The sequence below is a fragment of the Bos javanicus genome, chromosome 29 (assembly GCF_032452875.1).
Source record: "Bos javanicus breed banteng chromosome 29, ARS-OSU_banteng_1.0, whole genome shotgun sequence".
Lineage (NCBI taxonomy): Eukaryota > Metazoa > Chordata > Mammalia > Artiodactyla > Bovidae > Bos > Bos javanicus.
In genome coordinates this window covers 2,283,294-2,302,217 of record NC_083896.1, presented here as the reverse complement: position 1 = coordinate 2,302,217, position 18,924 = coordinate 2,283,294, and the positions used below count along the sequence as shown (strand labels likewise).

The window sequence follows — 18,924 nt, the reverse complement described above, 5'->3', positions numbered from 1 at the left end:
AACCAGTCCATTCTGAAAGAGATCAGCCCTGGGACTTCTTTGGAGGGAATGATGCTGAAGCTGAAACTCCAGTACTTTGGCCACCTCATGCGAAGAGTTGACTCATTGGAAAAGACTCTGATGCTGGGAGGGATTGGGGGCAGGAGGAGAAGGGGACGACAGAGGATGAGATGTCTGGATGGCATCACTGACTCGATGGACGTGAGTCTGGGTGAACTCCGGGAGTTGGTGACGGACAGGGAGGCCTGGCGTGCTGCGATTCATGGGGTCACAAAGAGTCGGACACGACTGAGTGACTGAACTGAACTGAACTGAACTGAAAATCCCACGGGCAGAGGAGCCTGGTGGGCTGCAGTCCATGGGGTCACTAAGAGTCGTACAAGACTGAACGACTTCACTTTCAATTTTCACTTTCATGCATTGGAAAAGGAAATGGCAACCCACTCCAGTGCTCTTGCCTGGAGAATCCCAGGGACAGGGGAGCCTGGTGGGCTGCCATCTATGGGGTCACACAGAGTCGGACACGACTGAAGCAACTTAGCAGCAGCAGCAGGAGCAAAATCATGTACTCTATCCACTACTGGAAAATAAACACATGAATGCCTCAGCGGATTTTGATGACATACCTTTTCCATATTTCATGCACTTCACCAGCACTGAGAGTGAGCTTTTCTCTTCTCTCATTGATCAGCATAGGTCAACAGCCCAATCAGAGGGTCTTATTTTCAGGGACAGTGTGGAATCAAGAAATGGAATGTAAATTTGACCTCCTAATTGCCATTTAAGAATAATCATGATAAAATCTGCAAAAGACAAATTGAATGGCCTTGAAAGTTTTGTCTTCTCCTTCCCTTTTCTTTGTCTCTCTGCTCAAAGGGATGATTCATTTATGAGAAATGCCATTCATAGGAAAGAATGTTATTTCCAATGCAGAACTTATTTTGTGTAAAGATTTAAACAAATGAAGAGATAAAGCTACAGCATGAGATATTTCATATATTAGGTATTAAAGAAAAAAGAACTTGTTTTGGGTAAAGATTTAAACAAATAAAGCAACGTGATAAAGCTACACCATGAGATCTTTCATATATGAGTAAATTTGAAATAATTATGTGTACAAGTAGTCATTGCAAAAATAACATTCTTTGTCAGTATAACCAAAATATTATATAAGCGTAAAAAAGTTAAATAAGAAAGTTCTGTTTCATAGCCTGAATCTAATCAGCAATCTATTAATTGTTCAAGAACTCTAAAATCTTCAATGAGGTTTCTATGGCAGAATTTCAGTTATATATGCAAATAAATTATTGAAATTCCTCATTACCAGAAAAACAATTGTTCTTTAGTGAGGTTCCACATCCCCAAAGTGATTAAAATACCTCAACAGTGGAAAGCAGAACCCAGAAACAAATTTTTTGGGTTTTCTTTGTCAGTTTTATTTTGTTCAGAGTAATTCTGAAACCATCTGACTGTCGCTGAGGACTGGTGAGTTATACTGTTCCCCATGGCTTTTGCTTTTCCTTTAACTGGACTTGCTTCCCACACTCAGTAAGCTGCTTGCCCCAGATATTTACAAGTCAAATATTCTCATTTCTACACAGGTCTGATTACAACAACTTCAAGGAAATTGGATCGAGAACAGCAGGCAGAACATTTTCTGGAGGTAAGCGCATAGAGGGAGCTGATATTCATTAAAACTGACTTTCCCTCAACTACTTTAACCTTCCACGTGAACTGGAGCTTGAACGTGTGTGAACAGTGGGTTGCAAAGTGAAGCTATTTCTCTTGGGCTGATTGGTTCTGAAGATGGAGATTTCTGGTGTCTTCCTGTGAATGCACTCTGGTGTGCCAAGAGTGGATGGTGGGACCTTTGCCCTTCCTGAAAAGCAAGCAGATGTATTGACATCTCTGCCTTGACTTTGGGCTCTTTGTCAATAATCAGAAAAGAAAGTTCAGGAGCAGAGACTTGTAAGCCATCGTGGCCTCAGATGTGAAAAGAGAGAGAGAGCACGACAAAGTGCAGCAATTAGCCTGAAGCACGCCCTTTGTGAAGAAGGGCACTGCCAGGCTTCTCATTTCTTTTCTTGGGAGAGACCAAGGAAGGGAAAGCTGGCTGATTCACAGCCAGAGAGGACTCTTTCTGAAACCATAAATTGTGCTCCTATAATTCATTAAGACAGAAGCAGCAATATAAACTGTAAGAGCATTATTTCTGGAGGAAAAAAACACAAAAACATAAGGCAAGGGATGAGAAAATAGATATGAAAGAGTCTTTTGGAACATTCTTTCCATACATATCAAGTTTCTTTATTGGGAAGCTTGAAGCCTGGGTACTATGTATGATGCTGTGATTTAAGTGTGACAGTCTCGATACTGAGCGGATGACGATGCTTAGAAGGTAGAGTTCTGTTATATTGTGTCTTTGCTGCTAAAATGATCTGTCAGTCCCAGGAACCACTCACTGGAATCCACCATCCTGTATACGCACATACACACACACACACACCTCACATCTCTTCTGATAGTCTCCTTTAAGTCAGTTCTCCAGTAATGATTTATTTAAAGAACACTGGACTAGGAATCAGTGCCTTGGGTCCTAGGACTTCCCTGCCATGATTAGCTTGGAGCCTTAGAAGCCATTCAGCTGCCCTGGACCTCAGTTTCCCCTACTGTGAAATATGGCAAGTAACTGCTACTCCATATACCTCAAAGGATCATTATTAGGATCAAACCTGACCTTTTATATCAAAGTATTTTTAAAACTCTTACAGCATTACACCTAATAAAAGATTATTATTATTATGCAGCGCTATGATAACCCTTTTAAAACATTGCTATCATCACATAAAGATAAAAGACTCCAGGCTGCCAAAAAATAATTATTGTAATTCTTTTTTCAAAATCATCCTAATGGGCTCCAGTATGTACCTGGTCCAAAAATAGAATAGGTTTGCCAGAATAATAGCCTTTATATTATATTCATGGCCCTCTTTCCTCTGCAGCAGAGGCCAGGCCTCCTGGAGGGGCTGGGTTCTCAGATAGTTGAACCTATTACTTCCCAGCAGGGAAGAGGGACGGTGTCTCATTAGCTGGGAAATCTGCTGAGATCACTTACTGCCTTGTCCCCGGAAAGGCGGTGTCCTGGGGGTATGTGGGGTGGTGCAGAGTGTGACTCTAGGGAGAAGAGGCAAAAGTGTTTTCCAGGCATTCGAATTCACTCCCAAAGGAATCCTTAACAGTTCCCCATCCTTTACAGACTTACATGAATACCAACCCAACACTTTGGGCCTTTGGACTAACAGGTTAAAATTGTTGTGGTTTTCATTATTATCATACGGTGTCACAATGCCTGACCTTTCCTAAAGACTCAGCTTCATCTGCACACTCCAGGACAGACAGAGCTCCAGGGCAGAAGGAGCCAGAGGCAGCAGCAGTGTGCTTAGCCGTTTCTCCAGGGCTGAGCTGCGTACCAGGGGTACAGAATGTGCGGTGAGGATGGGCAAGCAGGCAGCCGATGAGTGAATGCTGTCACTGCAGACACAAGCTCTCTGGGCCGCTCAAAGAAGGCTCCATAGCAGTGCCTGTAAAAGAGGAGCAGGTAGGCAACATGCAGCGGAGCGATTGGGAGGGCCTCTTTGAGGAGGTGACGTTTGGTGACAGGAAGCCAAGCTTCTGTTGGAGACACCGAACCAAGCCAGTGTGACTGAGGGTGTAAAGTTAGAAGGCTGTAGAGGTGGTAGGAAAGCAAGCTGGAAAACACAAATAGGGCTTCGGTAAGGATTCTGAACTTCCTCCCAAGTTCGGTGGCAAGCCATGAAGCAGGGAGAGGGGGTGGGGCGTGATAGGGTTGGCAGAGGGAGAGACTGCGGGTCAGACAGGGGCTGGGCCAGGGCCTTCGTAGCTGGCAGACTGGGGAAGGGGGTTCTCTCAGAAGGACCCAGGTGAGAGATGATGGGGACTTGGATGAAGGTCTCATACAAATCCCGTCATGGTTCTAGCCAACTAAGATCATAATGCTTTTCTGAAGTTCCCGGGGTAGAATTTGAATACCTGCAGGTCATCAGGCTTATGCTAATTTGCCCTCCAGCTCTGCCCACTTACCAGTATTCCCCATCAGAGGTGCTCTTCAGTAAACGCTCTTCCAGAGGTTTTCAAAAACCGCTTGAGTACCTGTCTCCCTCTTTCTGTCTCTCTCTCTCCTTTTTTCTCTCTCTCTCTTTCGCATATAACACTCTTCCTTTCACTTCCTAAATTATAAAATTCTTACTCACATTTCTGTATAATATTTCTGCGACCATTTGAATGTCATTTCTTCCCTTGTTCTGATTGGATCATGGAAAGAATATTGCTTTAACTCAGCCCTGCAAGAAGAATGAATAAAATAATATCATTCAGAGTGCAGAAGAGAGTTCTCTGCTGTACACAAATTTTTGTAACTGCCAATACATTGTGTGAGTTTTAAGTCTGGCCTGTGAGTAATTAACCTCCTAGAAGGCCTTTAATCGCCAAGATAACCCTATGCTCCTCTTTAAACTCATAGTAACCTGTGGCTCTATTTCATCTTTTTCCTCTCCAATCAAGTAAATTGGACTCTTCTTGAAAGGCTCTGTTTAGAAGCTGACTTGGGAGATACACTTCTGAATAGGTAACCAGGAGGGCATTAATGATTTGTTTATAGTGTGCTGGCCCTGTTACGGAAGGCTTTAATTGCATACTGCTGGTACTACGCCTGTACTTTAATTTCGGATATTTACCTTGACTGTGTATACACTGCAGGGCTTCCCAGGTGGCGCTAGTGATAAAGAACCTGCCTGTCAATGCAAGAGACTCAGGTTCAATCCCAGGGTCTGAAAGATCCCCTGGAGAAGGAAATGGCAACCCACAGTATTCTTGCCTGGAGAATCCCATGGACAGAGGAACCTGGCAGGCTACAGTTGTCCACAAAGAGCTGGACATGACTGAAGCAACTTAACGTGCATGCACACACACTGTCAGGGTTTTGGAGTTTATAGAACATTTGCCTTAAATCTGAGACTATAAGAAGGAATTGTCATTATCCTAATCAAAGGGACTTGCTAAAGAAACAAGAGCAGCAAAGGACTATAGAAAAATTCACAAGTACAGCTTAAACTACTCTAGTGAGCTCTAAGTTTTACCTCTTGCCTAATCAAGAAATATGTGAAAATATTGGCATGATATTTTCTCCCTACTATGAAATGCAAAAATCTGGAATTTTCAGCTCATTTATTCAAAGTCATATACATCCCTTGATAGCCAGTTATGACTGCAGTGGAGGTAGAAGGCTAATTCCAGCAAATAGATGCACAAAGTTGACAATGATGCATAAACTAAACTGTGAATTAACGTTTTACCTTAATGGCTATGACTTTAGCCTTGATTACCTCGTTATCAAAAAGGCAGCTGTGAAATAAAGAAACACATTAATTCTTTCTTATAATTACTTGTATAGATTTTTTTCTTCACCTACCATATTTAATCTCTTTATAGCATGAAACTTGATTTATCAAGATAGAGAATGGAAGTGGTGTGGAAAAGCGTGGGTGATCCATTCAGTCAGTCCTGAGATTATTGTGGAGACTGCTCACAGAGTCTAGACAGGCTATCACACTCTCTGAATCCCCTTTCCTTCATCTGTTAAGTGGGAATGATGGTTTTTACCATCAGTTCAGTTCAGTTCAGCCACTCAGTCGTTTCCGACTCTTTGTGACCCCAAGGACTGCAGCATGCCATGCCTCCCTGTCCATCACCAACTCCCAGAGCTTACTGAAACTCATGTCCATTGAGTTGGTGATGCCATCCAACCACCTCATCCTCTGTCGTCCCCTTCTCCTCCCGCCTTCAATCTTTCCCAGCGTCAGGCCTTTTCTGATGAGTCAGCTCTTTGCATCAGGTGGCCAAAGTATTGGAGCTTCCACTTAGTCATCAGTCCTTGTAATGACTATTCAAGACTGAATCCCTTTAGGATGGACTGGTTGGATCTCCTTGCAGTCCAAGGGACTGTCAAGAGTCTTCAACATCACAATATGAAGGCACCAATTCTTTGGTGCTCAGCCTTCTTTATGGTCCAACTCTCACATCCATACACGACTACTGGAAAAACCAGAGCTTTGACAAGACGGACCTTTGTCAGCAAAGTGATGTCTGCTTTTTAATATGCTGTCTAGGTTTGTCATAGCTTTTCTTCCTATTAAAAAAGCAAGCATTTTTTGATTTCATGACTGCAGTCATCATCCACAGTGATTTTAGAGCCCCCAAAAATAAAGTCTGTCACTGTTTCCATTGTTTCCCCATCTATTTGCTATGAAATGATGGGAGACCAGATGCCATGATCTTCGTTTTTTGAATATTGAGTTCTAAGGCAGCTTTTTCACTCTCCTCTTTCACCTTCATCAAGAGACTCTTTAGTTCCTCTTCGCTTTCTACCACTAAGGTGGTGTCATCTGCATATCTGAGATTATTGATATTTCTCCCGGCAATCTTGATTCCAGCTTGTGCTTCATCCACTCTGGCATTTCGCATGATGTACTCTGCATATAAGTTAAACAAGCAGGATGACAATATACAGCCTTGATATACTCTTCCAATTTGGAACCACTCCATTGTTCCATGTCCGGTTCTAACTGTTCCTTCTTGACCTGCATACAGATTTCTCAGGAGCCAGGTCAGGTGGTCTGGTATTCCCATCTCCTGAAGAATTTTCCAGTTTGTCATGACCCACACAGTCAAAGGCTTTAGCATAGTCAATAAAGCAGAAGTAGATGTTATTCTGCAATTCTCTTGCTTTTTCAATGATCCAGCGGATGTTGGCAATTTGATCTCTGGCTCATCTGCCTTTTCTAAAACCAGCCTGAACATCTGTAAGTTCTCGGTTTCTAACATAGGGTTGGTGTAAAGAGCATATGAAGTTGCATCACTGACTCGATGGACATGAGTTTGAGCAAACTCCAGGAGTAGGTGATGGACTGGGAAGCCTAGCATACTGCAGTCCATCAGGTCGCAAAGAGTCAGACATGACTGAATGACTAAACAGCCAAGTTCATCCTGCTCCTTCCATGATAGGGCAAAGAATCAAGGGATAACATGTGGTTGGGGCAAGGAATAGTGACTTTATTTGGAAAGCCAGCAGAGATAAGAGGATGGTAGACTAGTATCCCAAAGATACATTTTACCCCAGTTAGAATTCGGGTTTCTTTTGTACTGTAAGGGGTGGGGGTATGGTTGGTTGCTGGTTGCTGCAAACCTGGTTTCAGAATCCTTAGTTATTGTAGCTGTCCACATAGGTCAGGTCACAAGTTCCTGTAATCTTCCAACAGGACAAATGTTATTCTCTGTTCTGAAAATTTATCTCTATGTGAATGGGAAAGTGTTATACTCTTAAAGGTCAGAGGCTTTGGAATGGGCTGTCCTATCTATTTCAAACTGTAGGCAACATTCTAAACTTATAGCAAGAGCAATGGAATACAAAGGTTAAAGTAAAAGAAACAGATCTCATATGGAGTCAGATTTGTTCTTCCAGATTACAGAATAACAAATGAAAGGTACCGAAGATGATGTCTGTCAGATAGTGTATTCCAGGAAAGTGGAATGTGGGGGTCGGTGTTGTCGGTGCCCATCGACTGTCTTATTTGTCTTTCTGTTCAGAGCATCTAGTTCAGTACCTGAGAACCATGGGACTCCCAATAAAGGGTGTGTGAATGAGTGATTACTCTAAGACACCATTATTTTCCCTCTCCATGAGACCGCAGAGGGGGTATCAGCACCGGGCAGAGTGCGTAGGCTTGCAGACAGAAGGGACAGAGTGTTCTGCCTCTCTCCATCTGCTTTGCTAAATTAAATTAACTCTGATCCTCCATTTTGTCATCTGTAAAATGTGTATACCGAGTTGCTTCAGTCGTGTCTGACTCTCTGCAACCATATGGACTGTAGCCCACCAGGCTCCTCTGTCCATGGGATTCTCCAGACAAGAATACTGGAGTGGGTTGCCATGCCCTCCTCCAGGGGATCTTCCCAACCTAGGGATCTAAGCTGGGTTTCCTGAATTGCAGGCATATTGTTTACCATTTGAGCCTCCAGGAAAGCCCATAAAATGGGGACACAATTTAAAAAATAACTTCTGGCTGCTTTGGAGCTTTGGTGCTGTGTGCAGGCTTTATCTAGATACGGCGAGTGGAGGCTAATTTCTAGTTGTGGAGGATGGGCTACTCATCGCGGTGACTTCTCTTGTTGCGGAGCACAGTCTCTAGAGAGCATGGGCTTCAGTAGTCGTGGTGAACAGGTTCAGTTGCTCCATAGCGTGTGGAATCTTCCCAGACCAGGGATCAGACCAGTGTCCCGTGCGTGGGTAGGCAGATTCTGAACCACTGGACCACCAGGGAAGCCGGTGCACAGACACTTTAGACCACTGTTCGCCCCTCCCTCTTCCCTTGCCTGCTCTCCTTGTCCTCAGAAAAGGCTTTGTCAGTTCCCTGTCTTCTTTTTAGTACTGGTTGCAGTATTTGAATAGCTTATAGCAGTTGATTATTCTTAAAAGATATATCTATTTAAAGAATCCTATTGTCCCGGCCTAATTATGTGTGAATCTTTATCTCAATTGCTTAAAGAGTGTGACTTTGCCTCTCTTTTGATCTTTAAATGCTCCTCTGTTCAGGGGTGGATGGCTCTGATAAAAGTCTCTGGAAGAGCACAGAGAGAGTATTTTATTTGCAAATGAAAAAGATGACAAGGCCCAGTAACCAGTATAAAGACAGAGAGTGAGAAATTGCATTGTCTGTGTGGGTATATCTGGAAGAAGCTCAGAGAAGGTGGTGAGATTTTATAGTGCAGACAGTATAAATAACAGAACACATTATGGAGGAATATGCTAGATCTATAGGAATGTAAATTATTTAGTATCTGTCTCTTTAGCATACTCATCCATCGTCCTTGGTACGCTGAATCTCCTGCGACTATTTTTTCTTCCTGTCTGAAATTCTCATCCTTTTTTATAGTTGTATTTTCTGAGGGGAAAAAAAAATATTGCTCTTCCGTAAGTTTTTATAATATTTCCTCTTGCCTTGGGATGCAAATTGATTTCTTTAGTGAGTGTACATCCTTAGTGGTTTCTTACTTTGGTAAGCAGCTGCTTTTGAGATGACGGTAATTTCTGGTGGTGAAGAGTTGCAGGTCTATTTCAACCCATTAAGCCGTCCATATTTTGATAACTTAACTCCTAGTGAAATGGCCGTTTGTCTCATTAGGCTCTTTGCCACCCTCAAAAAACTTTGCAGGAAGTACCTGTAGGCCATCAGAAAAGCTGTGTGTCTGTGCACACAGACAGCGCCTGCAGCACGCATGGGCCTCTAAAGGAGAGTTGGTTGTGACTTTTGTTTTCCAGAACTCCCAAAACAGCCCCAGAACCCTCTCTTCCTGTTCTTTACTTCTAGAACTGTGCCTTCACCAGTCTTACTTGTTCTTTGTGTGTATCAACTTCCGTGAAGTTAATGGAAACTCAATTCCGTGTTCTCTCCTTTCTTAAATGCTTACCCTGAGCCTGGTATTGGGCTAGCACCAAGGTCCTGTTACTGGAGTTAGCCTGTTTTTCCCACTGGATGTTTGTTTCTTTGCCTTTCACGCTGATCTCTGTTAGAGATTACACTGACAATCGTTCATGAACTACTACAATTAGCTTCTGTCTTGGAGTCGAGGGGCTGTGTTTCATTCATGTCATCCCAACTGCTTCTCTCCTGTTTAGAAACTGAGATGCAGAAACTGAGACCTGGAAAAGAGGAGAGAGATCCAAGGTCACACAATCACTTCGTAGTGATGTCCCGCATAGGTCTTCCGCACTCTACAGGACATATACAGCCCTGCACATCCGTCAGTGTGTTAAAGTGTGGCAAATCAAATCATCTTTCCCTTACTCTCATTTTATAACAGATTTACCCAACAGTCAGCTCAGTGCCCCCCTCAAGGATCAGGGTACAGATGCAGGGGAAGAGGAGGCTTTCTGTTCTATTCTTTGGTCATCTTTTCACCAGCCCCTCTGCTGTTTGCTCCTCAGAGTGGCAGGCCCCGCGTTGGGCAGGGCTCACTGTGTCACTGACCCTGCCCCCAGCTCCAGGACAGAGTCCATCTGAGAGGATGCTGTGCCCCTGTGGCGAGTGCTGCCTGGACTCTAGCTGAAGGGTGACTGTACGCCAACTGTTTCGGACCAAATCGTAACCCCTTACAATTCTTATGTTGGGGGATTCCCTGGTGGTCCAGTGGTTGAGACTCCATGCTTCCAAAGCAGGGGACTCCAGTTCGATCCCTGGTCAGGTAACTAAGATCCCACTTGCCACAAAATGTGGCCAAAGGATAAAAATGAATAAATAAATGTTAAGAAGGTGTGAAGGCGAGAGCCAAAAGAAGAGCTTAATAAAAAAAAAAAAAAATTCGTATGTTGAGGCTTGAATCCCCACTACCTCAGAACAAGACTATTTGGAGTCTTTAAAGAAGTAATTATATTGAAGTGAGGCCTTTAGGGTAAGCCCTAATCCAGTGTGACAGATGTCTTTACAAGAGAGGACATTTGGACACAAACACACCCACAGGGAAGACCATGGGAAGACAGAAAATGACCAGCTGCAAGCCAAGGAGAGAGGCCTCAGGAGGAGACAATCTGCTGACTCCTTCCCTGTATACTCCAGAAACCGAGTGCCCCTAGAACTGAGCTCCTCTGCTGAGGTTACAATCAACCTCTCTATCCAAATCTTCATCTCCTCTCTTTTCCTGAACCTGTTCCCCACGACACTGAGGAGTATCAAAGAAAAGACGGCATTGAAACTATATACAAGCCCCTGTGCGCTTTTCCAAAAGTCATTTTTATTTATTTATCATCAGTTTGATTTTGTCTGGGCTGGGTTTTCATTGCTGGACGTGGACTTTCTCTAGTTGCAGCAAGTGGGTGTCTCACCGCGGCGGCTGCTCCTGGTGCAGAGCACAGGCTGCAGGGTGTGAGGCCTTTAAGGGTGAGCAGGCTCTAAGGCACGGGCTCAGGATCTGTGGGCACACGGGCTCAGTACCTGTGGGTACAGGGGCTTAGTTGCCCCACAGCATGTGGGATCTTCCCGGACCAGGGATCAACCCATGTTCCCTTGCTGGCAGGTGGATTCTTAACCGCTGGACTATCAGGGAAGCCCCACTGTATTCTTTTGAAGGAAAAGGCTTTTGCCTTAGTCTCCTAGGCCTCCCTCGGGTCTCCAAAGACTGGTTCAATAGTCAATGATTAGGAAATGTGAAGATGCACAATAGAAACAGAGATGGTTGATGATGCTCGAAACTTCACCTTGATGCCAGCCAATCCGAGGACTGTGCACCAGCTGCCTTTAAAGTCTCTTCCCTGAAATCCATCAAAGATTTCCATGTCTTCTGAGCGTGAGCTGCCTGTTCTCCTTGCTGGGTGCCCTGCAGTAAAGGCTGTACTTTCCTTCAACGCCACCCAGGGTGTCAGGAGATTGGCTTTACTGTGCAAGGATGAGCAGACCCAAGGCTGGTTTGGTAACACTCCTAGCCTCCGAAACTGTGAGAAAATAAATTTCTGTTGTTTAAGACACCCAGCCTGTAGTCCTTTGTACTGGCAGCCCTTGTAACTAATACAGCAGCCAGCCTTCACTCACGTCGCGTTTCTCCCCGACCCCCTTCTCTTCTCATACCACCACCTCACAAGGCTGTGTACACGCATCAGATACCAAGGGACCAGGGCAACTACGCTTACAGCCTAGAAGGCTAAAGCTTCCGTCTAAATATGAGTATCTCCATACTCCTTGCTCCATAGTACAAGGGAGGGATACTCCCGAGTTACAGTTCTTCACTGAAGGCTCTTCCTGCTTCCCTAGGCTGAAGCACATGCCTTTCTGACCGCCTGCTTCTTCCACTCTCCTCAGGAAGGATTTCCAGTCCATCTTTCCCAGAAATCTTATCCCTTTACCCACAGGAATTATTCTCATTCAGAAACAAACCCTTCCTTATCAGCTGTGTTGCAGTTTAGTTCCCAAGTCGTGTCTGACTCTTTTGCAACCCCATGGATTGTAGCCCACCAGGCTCCTCTGTCCATGGGATTTCCCAGGCAAGAATACTGGAGTGGGTGGCCATTTCCTTCTCCAGAGAATCTTTCCAACCCAGGGACTGAACCCAAGTCTCCTGCATTCCAGATGGATTGTTTACCACTGAGCCACCTGAGAAGCCCATTGCGCATCAGTAGATTTTCCTAAATTGCTGTCATTCCTATGCCTTAAGCAGTGCCCCAGCATGCCAGGCAGGGATGGCCTTGGGCACTCCAGTACAGTTAAAAAGGAGTGTTAGTGGTGGTGGTGTATGTGTCTGTGTATGCACACACATGTGTATGAGGTAAGAGCAAGACTGATGTTCCGGTTCCTGCAGAGAAGTCCAGCTTCCTGTGGCTCCTTGAGAACCATCTTTTATGCAACTGCCCCCAGCAATGTGAATTGCTGATGGATTGCTGTATTTTCCTAATTGACCAAAGAGTAAATATTGAATCAGACACACAAGCATATTTTTCAAAGCAAATATTAATTCTAAGATAGTTTGTTCAAAACAGAGTTTCCAAGATGTTCACAGGGCTGGGAAGGTAATTCAGAGGAGTGGTATTGTGAGCTGGTGGGGATGGAAAGGGGACTACCGTGGGTCTTACGTGCCCCTGACGCTCAGTCAGTGGCAGCTGTGGGAGCAGGCCATTTCATCAGAAAGTCTTATTTTTAACAAAATCAAATTTACAGGCCAAATCTCCCCATATTAAATTTGACACCTCCATTTTTTAATACTCTGTAAGCCAATGAGCCCCTGTTTGGCAACATTTGATATAAAAAAGATTTCTTTCCTTACTTGCCTCATAATATGTAATCCTCTCACAAAGGAAGTAATTCACATGGATTGTAGACTGCAATTAATCTCTTGTCATCTCTTCACCTCACATTTTTTCACAATGTGCCCCTTCGGACCCATAAAAAAAAAAAAAAAAAAAGAAAAGAGCTCAGGGCTGAGTTTTAAGAGAGCCTGTTGAGGTTGAAAAGGATAGCATGTAAGGAGTTGGGTTGGCAGCCCACTCCAGTATCCTTGCCTGGAGTGTCCCCTGGACAGGGGAGCCTGGCGCACCACAGTTCACAGGGTTACAAAGAGTCGGACACGACTGAAGTGACCTAGCACACACACACACATGTGCGGAGCTGGTTGGGATCTTGGCTGAGAGTGTTCTTCTCACTTGGCCTCCATCTGAACTAAGGGCGGGAGGGCTGCTGTGGGTCCTTGAATGACATAGAGTTGCTTGGGCGTCACGTCTGCTGTGTCCCTCGTCAGCTATCTGTCTCTCAGCCTTGCTCCTCTGAGCCCCTGGTCAGCCTCCAACTTCATGATCGGAAGACAAACGTGTACATATGCTTGGAGAGTTGTCTGAAAGCACTCTTTGATTCCATAAATTGTTCTTATTGTTTCATCACTAAGTCATGTCTGACTCTCTGTGACCCGCTAGACTGTAGCCCACCAGGCTCTTCTGCCCCTGGGATTTCCCGGCAAGAATACTGGAGCAGGCGGCCATTTCCTACCCTAGAGGATCTTCCTGACCCAGGGATCGAACTTGAGTCTCTTGCGTTGGCAGGCAGATTCTTTACTGCTAAGCCACAAGGGAAGCCTCGATTCCATAAATAACAACCTCTAATTTACCTGTTTGCTAAATGCTGTATTTATTTCCTCTTAAATCTGAACACTGATCAGTAGAGCCACAGTGAATGAGACCTGTCCCCTCGTACCTGGGGAGCCCTTCCGGCCAGTGGCTCTGGAGATGAGGGGGCTTCTGCGCTCCGCTCTGTGCTCTGCAGGCAGCTGATGGCTCCAGACGGGTTACAGCTTGTTGAGCCAGCACTCGGGTTTCAGGGAGCTGAGAATCTGCTTTTGTTTCTCCGTGGAGTGATGTGCTGCTGCTTCCTTCAAGCCTCCGGGGCAAGCCTGTGCTTGGGGTCCTGTCGGCGGGTGCCAGCTCTCACCCCACAAGGCTGGCATCACACAAGTGGCTTCTCCCTTTTCAGAGAAGAGGTTCAGATCTCCCTGCACGGCTCTGAACAATCATGAGAGCTCCCAACTGTACGGCCTGGCAGCCCAGACTGGCTTCTCCAGAGTGCAGAAATGGTAAATTGACCCTCTGCCCTTGGCTTTCCCAGTTAATTTTTCCTCTTCTCCCACCGTGTTGCTTTTCTAATTTATTTGTGCAACACACTCGGTGAGCTACAGAATGATCCATGCAGTCTGATTTCATCGGGCCCTTCAGAAACCATCCACACTTGTACCTAACACCATGTATGACCCAGTTGAGCACTGTAAGTCTGTCTGTGAGAAAATAAAAAATAAAATGGCAACAGGTTCAGAACTTGAGATTTTAACTCAAGTACCTCTATGAATAAAAAGGAAAATTAGGCTTGCCTTCTGCATGCTGCAGAGAGCTTTATTCAAATGAGCTATTGTTTCAGGACCTTTCAAGTGACTCACTTTTATGGCAAATCAGGGGCTACCAGCCTCATCTATTTTGCAGCAGGACTGGCTTAGTAAGATGCTGAGAGGGTTGTCAGCAGGACACAGATGACTGTAAGGAAGAGAAGTCAGGAGAGTCTCAGGTTTCAGAGCCAAGGAAAATAGGTCTGTATGTCCGGGCAAATACAGTGCCTTTAAAATTGAGAAAACCTGTAATAACTTTGGTTGTTTCACATTTTGGAAATGTATTTTAGACAATTATTTAATCTTATTTACTGAGAAATAAACACATCCACATGTATGGATGTGAGAGTTGGACTATAAAGAAAGCTGAGCGCCAAAGTATTGATGCTTTTGAACTGTGGTGTTGGAGAAGACTCTTGAGAGTCCCTTGGACTGCAAGGAGATCCAGTCAGTCCATTCTGAAGGAGATCAGTCCTGAATATTCATTAGAAGGACTGATGTTAAAGCTGAAACTCCAGTACTTTGGCCACCTGTTGCAAAGAACTGACTCATTTGAAAAGACCCTGATGATGGGAAAGATTGAAGGTTGGGGGAGAAGGGGACAACAGAGGATGAGATGGCTGGATGGCATCACCGACTCAATGGACATGGGTTTGGGTGGACTCTGGGAGTTGGTGATGGACAGGGAGGCCTGGCGTGCTGCAGTCCACAGGGTCGCAAATAGTCGGACACGACTGAGCAACTGAACTGGAACTGGAATCATGTGAAACAAATTTAGACAGAGGTAGTTAAAGCATAGCATTTGGAAGCAGACAAGCTTAGGCATGCACTAGCTGAATAACCTTTCTTAGTCTACCTAGTCTGAGTTTCCTGTAAAATTGGGATAAAATAATTATATTCTCTTTTTCATAGGATTTTGTGAGGATTGGCCTGGTGCGTGTGCATGGTGCATATAAAGTGTTCGCCATATGATTAGAAGCTTAAAATTTTTCTCTTTTGACTCCTGAAGCTGTCTTTTTGTGGCAGAATTCAGAACACTGAGAGCATTATATTATGCACTGTATTTATAGTTTGGCCCATGGTTGTTGGATGTATTTGCAGTACTTTAACAAGACAGCATCTGTAAGTGTACCTGGATCCTGGCATATGGTATGCACTCAAAAGGGCACTAATTTCTTCCTTCCTTTTCTCAAGATGAGCCCAAAGTTTCAGAGATTTATCATCTTCCTTTTGCCAACATCCACTAAGTGGACTATGACCATCTAGGTTGCAGCAGCCCATTCTCCCAAGATAGGCAGAATAATGAGTCAACCATGGATCTGGCCTGGTTATGAAGAAGGTTCCGGGGCTCTGATGGAGGATCTGTGGTCCCCCTGACTTTCTAAGTCAGAATCTGAGCTGGAGACAGAGGGATCCTGGCTCAAATGGTGGAGCTATACCTTTCCCAACAATCTAGGGACTCAATAATTATTCTTGAGACTAGCCTGGGACAGATGGCTAATTTCTCCAGGTTAACCATCTCTAGGCCTATCCAGTCTCATCACTAACTCCCAAGTTTTCTCCAGAATTATAACTACTTTAAGGCCTTAAATTATGTATGGTTGTTAATGCAGAGTATTTAAGACTTAAACACATAATGGGATTTTTTTTTTCTGTTTCATTCAGATGTCAGCACCTCAGTTGTGTGGAAATAATAAACTGACTGTGAATAATCAAAAGATTCTCAGTGGATGGAGGTCATCCACAGCATAGCTAATACTCAGCGACAGATACCTTAACTCACAGCTCCTTACGCTCGGTGGTTTCAAGCTCTGCCTGTCCTCAGGCAGTCTCAGATCTGTTAGCAAGCTGCAGGATGGGCTTCCCCCAGAGATTAAACAATGCCCACTTCCCGGCCCTCTCTTTAGTGAAGGCCAGTGGTGGGATGGGGGCCAGAACTGAGGAGTGTTCCTCTTTATACTCCCAGCACTTGGGACGATACCTGGGACATCATGGGCACACACTGAATGCTGGTTAAACTTTAGGCTTAGAGCTCCAGGTAATCCACAAAGCAGATAATCTGTATTTCCCAGGCTGCTGTGATCTGTACTGCCAGAAATCCAGAAAAAGTAAGGGCCTAAGCAAAAGGAGGGCATTACCCCTGTGATGCTGGCTGACCTTCAGAAAAGGGAAAGGCTTCACCCCACTGCACCCCAGTCAGTACAGAGGCCTCTTGTAAACCCCAGTATATGTTTGGAGCTTAAAAGCAGTTCCTAAATCACGTTTCTCTCCCTGAAATCTATCATCCTCAGGAGGTCATAAATACATAATTCAGAAGGAAGATTGTATATTTTTCATGAGGTACCCTGTTATAACTCTTGGCACGCCACTATACATTTTTAAAGATGCTGATAAATCTTCAAATTGGACATGGGGCTCAGTTCCATGCTAAGGTATACTTTGCTAATATGTAGTTGAGATAACTTGGGATACTATTTCAAATAAAATAGGAAAAGCTCATTTTTTTAAAAAAATGTATAAGTACTCATTAATAGCCCTCTTAAGAAGCTTCACAAAGACATTTTTAAACTACAAAATAAATGCCCATGGGTCAGGAGCCTCTGACCAATCAAACTCCATGTTCTAAAAAAGCAGAATGTCTTCCAACTTTTTCCATTTAGAGGGGACTTGATTTTCTCATGTGCTGTTCTTAAATGGAGTATTTTATAAGCAACTTTGGGTATCACAAAGATACCAAATGACTAAATTTTTTCTCTTTACATTGTGGGGGCATCCTCTTTGCCATTGTTAATAAATTTGGCCAAGTCTCACCTTTACATGGGGCTTCCCAGGTGGCACTAATGTAAAGAACCCACTTGCCAATGCAGGAGACAAAAGAGACACAGGTTCAATCCCTGGGTCGGGATCTTCCCCTGGAGAGGGGCATGGCAACCCACTCCAGTATTCTTGCCTAGAGAGTCCCATGGACAGAAGAGCCTGGCGGGCTACAGTCCATGTAGTCACAGAGTCAGACACAACTGACGCGACTTAGCAAGCGCATACGCACCTTTACACGCTCCATCGTTACCATCCAAAGGCCTTGGACCCCTTCTCATTAGATGAGGAAGTCAAAAAGGCTGCAGTTAAATTTAAAGCACATTATAACATTGCCAGCAGGGAGACAGGGCGATGGCAGACAGACTTGTGGTGTCTAGGAATTAGAGATGTGCTTTCAGCTAAAGAACACAAGGGGGGTTTTATTTAGCATTTTGACAACAGGAGACCTTGTTCTCTCTGTCAGTGGGAGCTGAACATGCTTACTCCACTTCGAGATGAAGAATTACAAATCTCTCTGTGCAAGGCTATGACAGACCCATGATATGTGCTTTGATACATGCATAAAACCATTTACCTGTCTTCAGAAATGATGCTTCCAGGAGCAACTCATTTAAAAGTTCCTGTCATATCACAAGGACATCCATATGTAGGAAAGAGTGAAATCAATTTCTTATGATCTAAAGTGTGTTAACTGTATACTTCAATGAAAGGGAGAAAATTCGAGTTCATTTTCAAAACTCTTCTTTTAGAAATTACTTAGTGCCTATGGTAAGCTTTTTTTTTTTTTAAAAAAATACATTTATTTCTAATTACAGAATAGGTAAAAACATGTAACTATGATGCACCAGAAACATAATATTATATAATATGTATTTGTTGTTTTAAAAAAGAGATAAAGCAAAAAAAAGAAGAAAAATGTAATATTCATAATTTCCCAATGAAATGATGATTACTTTTTACATTTTGGAATATAAACTGTATGAAGTTTTATTTTGCATTTATGTGTATAAGCTCATAAATGACTTATAATCCAGTTTATCAAAGAGATTGAAATCATACTATAGGTATAGTTTTATAACCTCCTTTTTGCATTTATCAGTTTACTGTGGGAAATTTTTTACATTAAAACATTCAGATTCAATATGGCCCTTTTCTGGGGGTTGCATACATGACGATCTGTGTTAGGGTTTTTAATGATCTTAAGAAGTGGACCATCCATCACTTATTCTGGAAGACTGTAATGGGTACAGCCTAGACTCCCAGCTCTCCTATTCACACTTCTGTAGTGTTGGTTTGGTGCCTGCTTGAAAGCAGTCTCTTTCTTAACCTCCTTCCTGTAGATCGACTGAAAACAAGACCCTGGACATGATCAAATATCACTTAACAGATTGTTTCAGGCACTTGACCAGACTGCATGCAAATACAAGCAAAACGAATTCCCTTGGATGGAGTTATGAAACCCTACCTTATAGCATTCACTTTTTGAAGGAAGAAGTATAAAATGTAAGAACATTTTTACCTCAGTATCTCTAAAACACTTGAAAAAGAAAGAATACTCGATATTTATTCATGTAATTTGAAAAATTATATCAGAAACTTGAACATGTAACCTAAGTAGGTAACATT

At 43.7% G+C, this 18,924-nt stretch overlaps 1 protein-coding gene across 3 annotated transcripts in view; it reads left to right on the top strand.

Annotated features, from left to right (window-relative positions):
- Positions 1-18,924, top strand: part of FAT3 (FAT atypical cadherin 3) — a 641,657-nt gene that overhangs the window by 389,579 nt on the left and 233,154 nt on the right. For all 3 annotated transcript variants that reach the window (XM_061405994.1, XM_061405993.1, XM_061405995.1), the window contains exon 3: positions 1,602-1,663. In XM_061405994.1, coding sequence (XP_061261978.1) covers positions 1,602-1,663 — 62 coding nt within the window. The remainder of the gene's footprint in view (positions 1-1,601; positions 1,664-18,924) is intronic.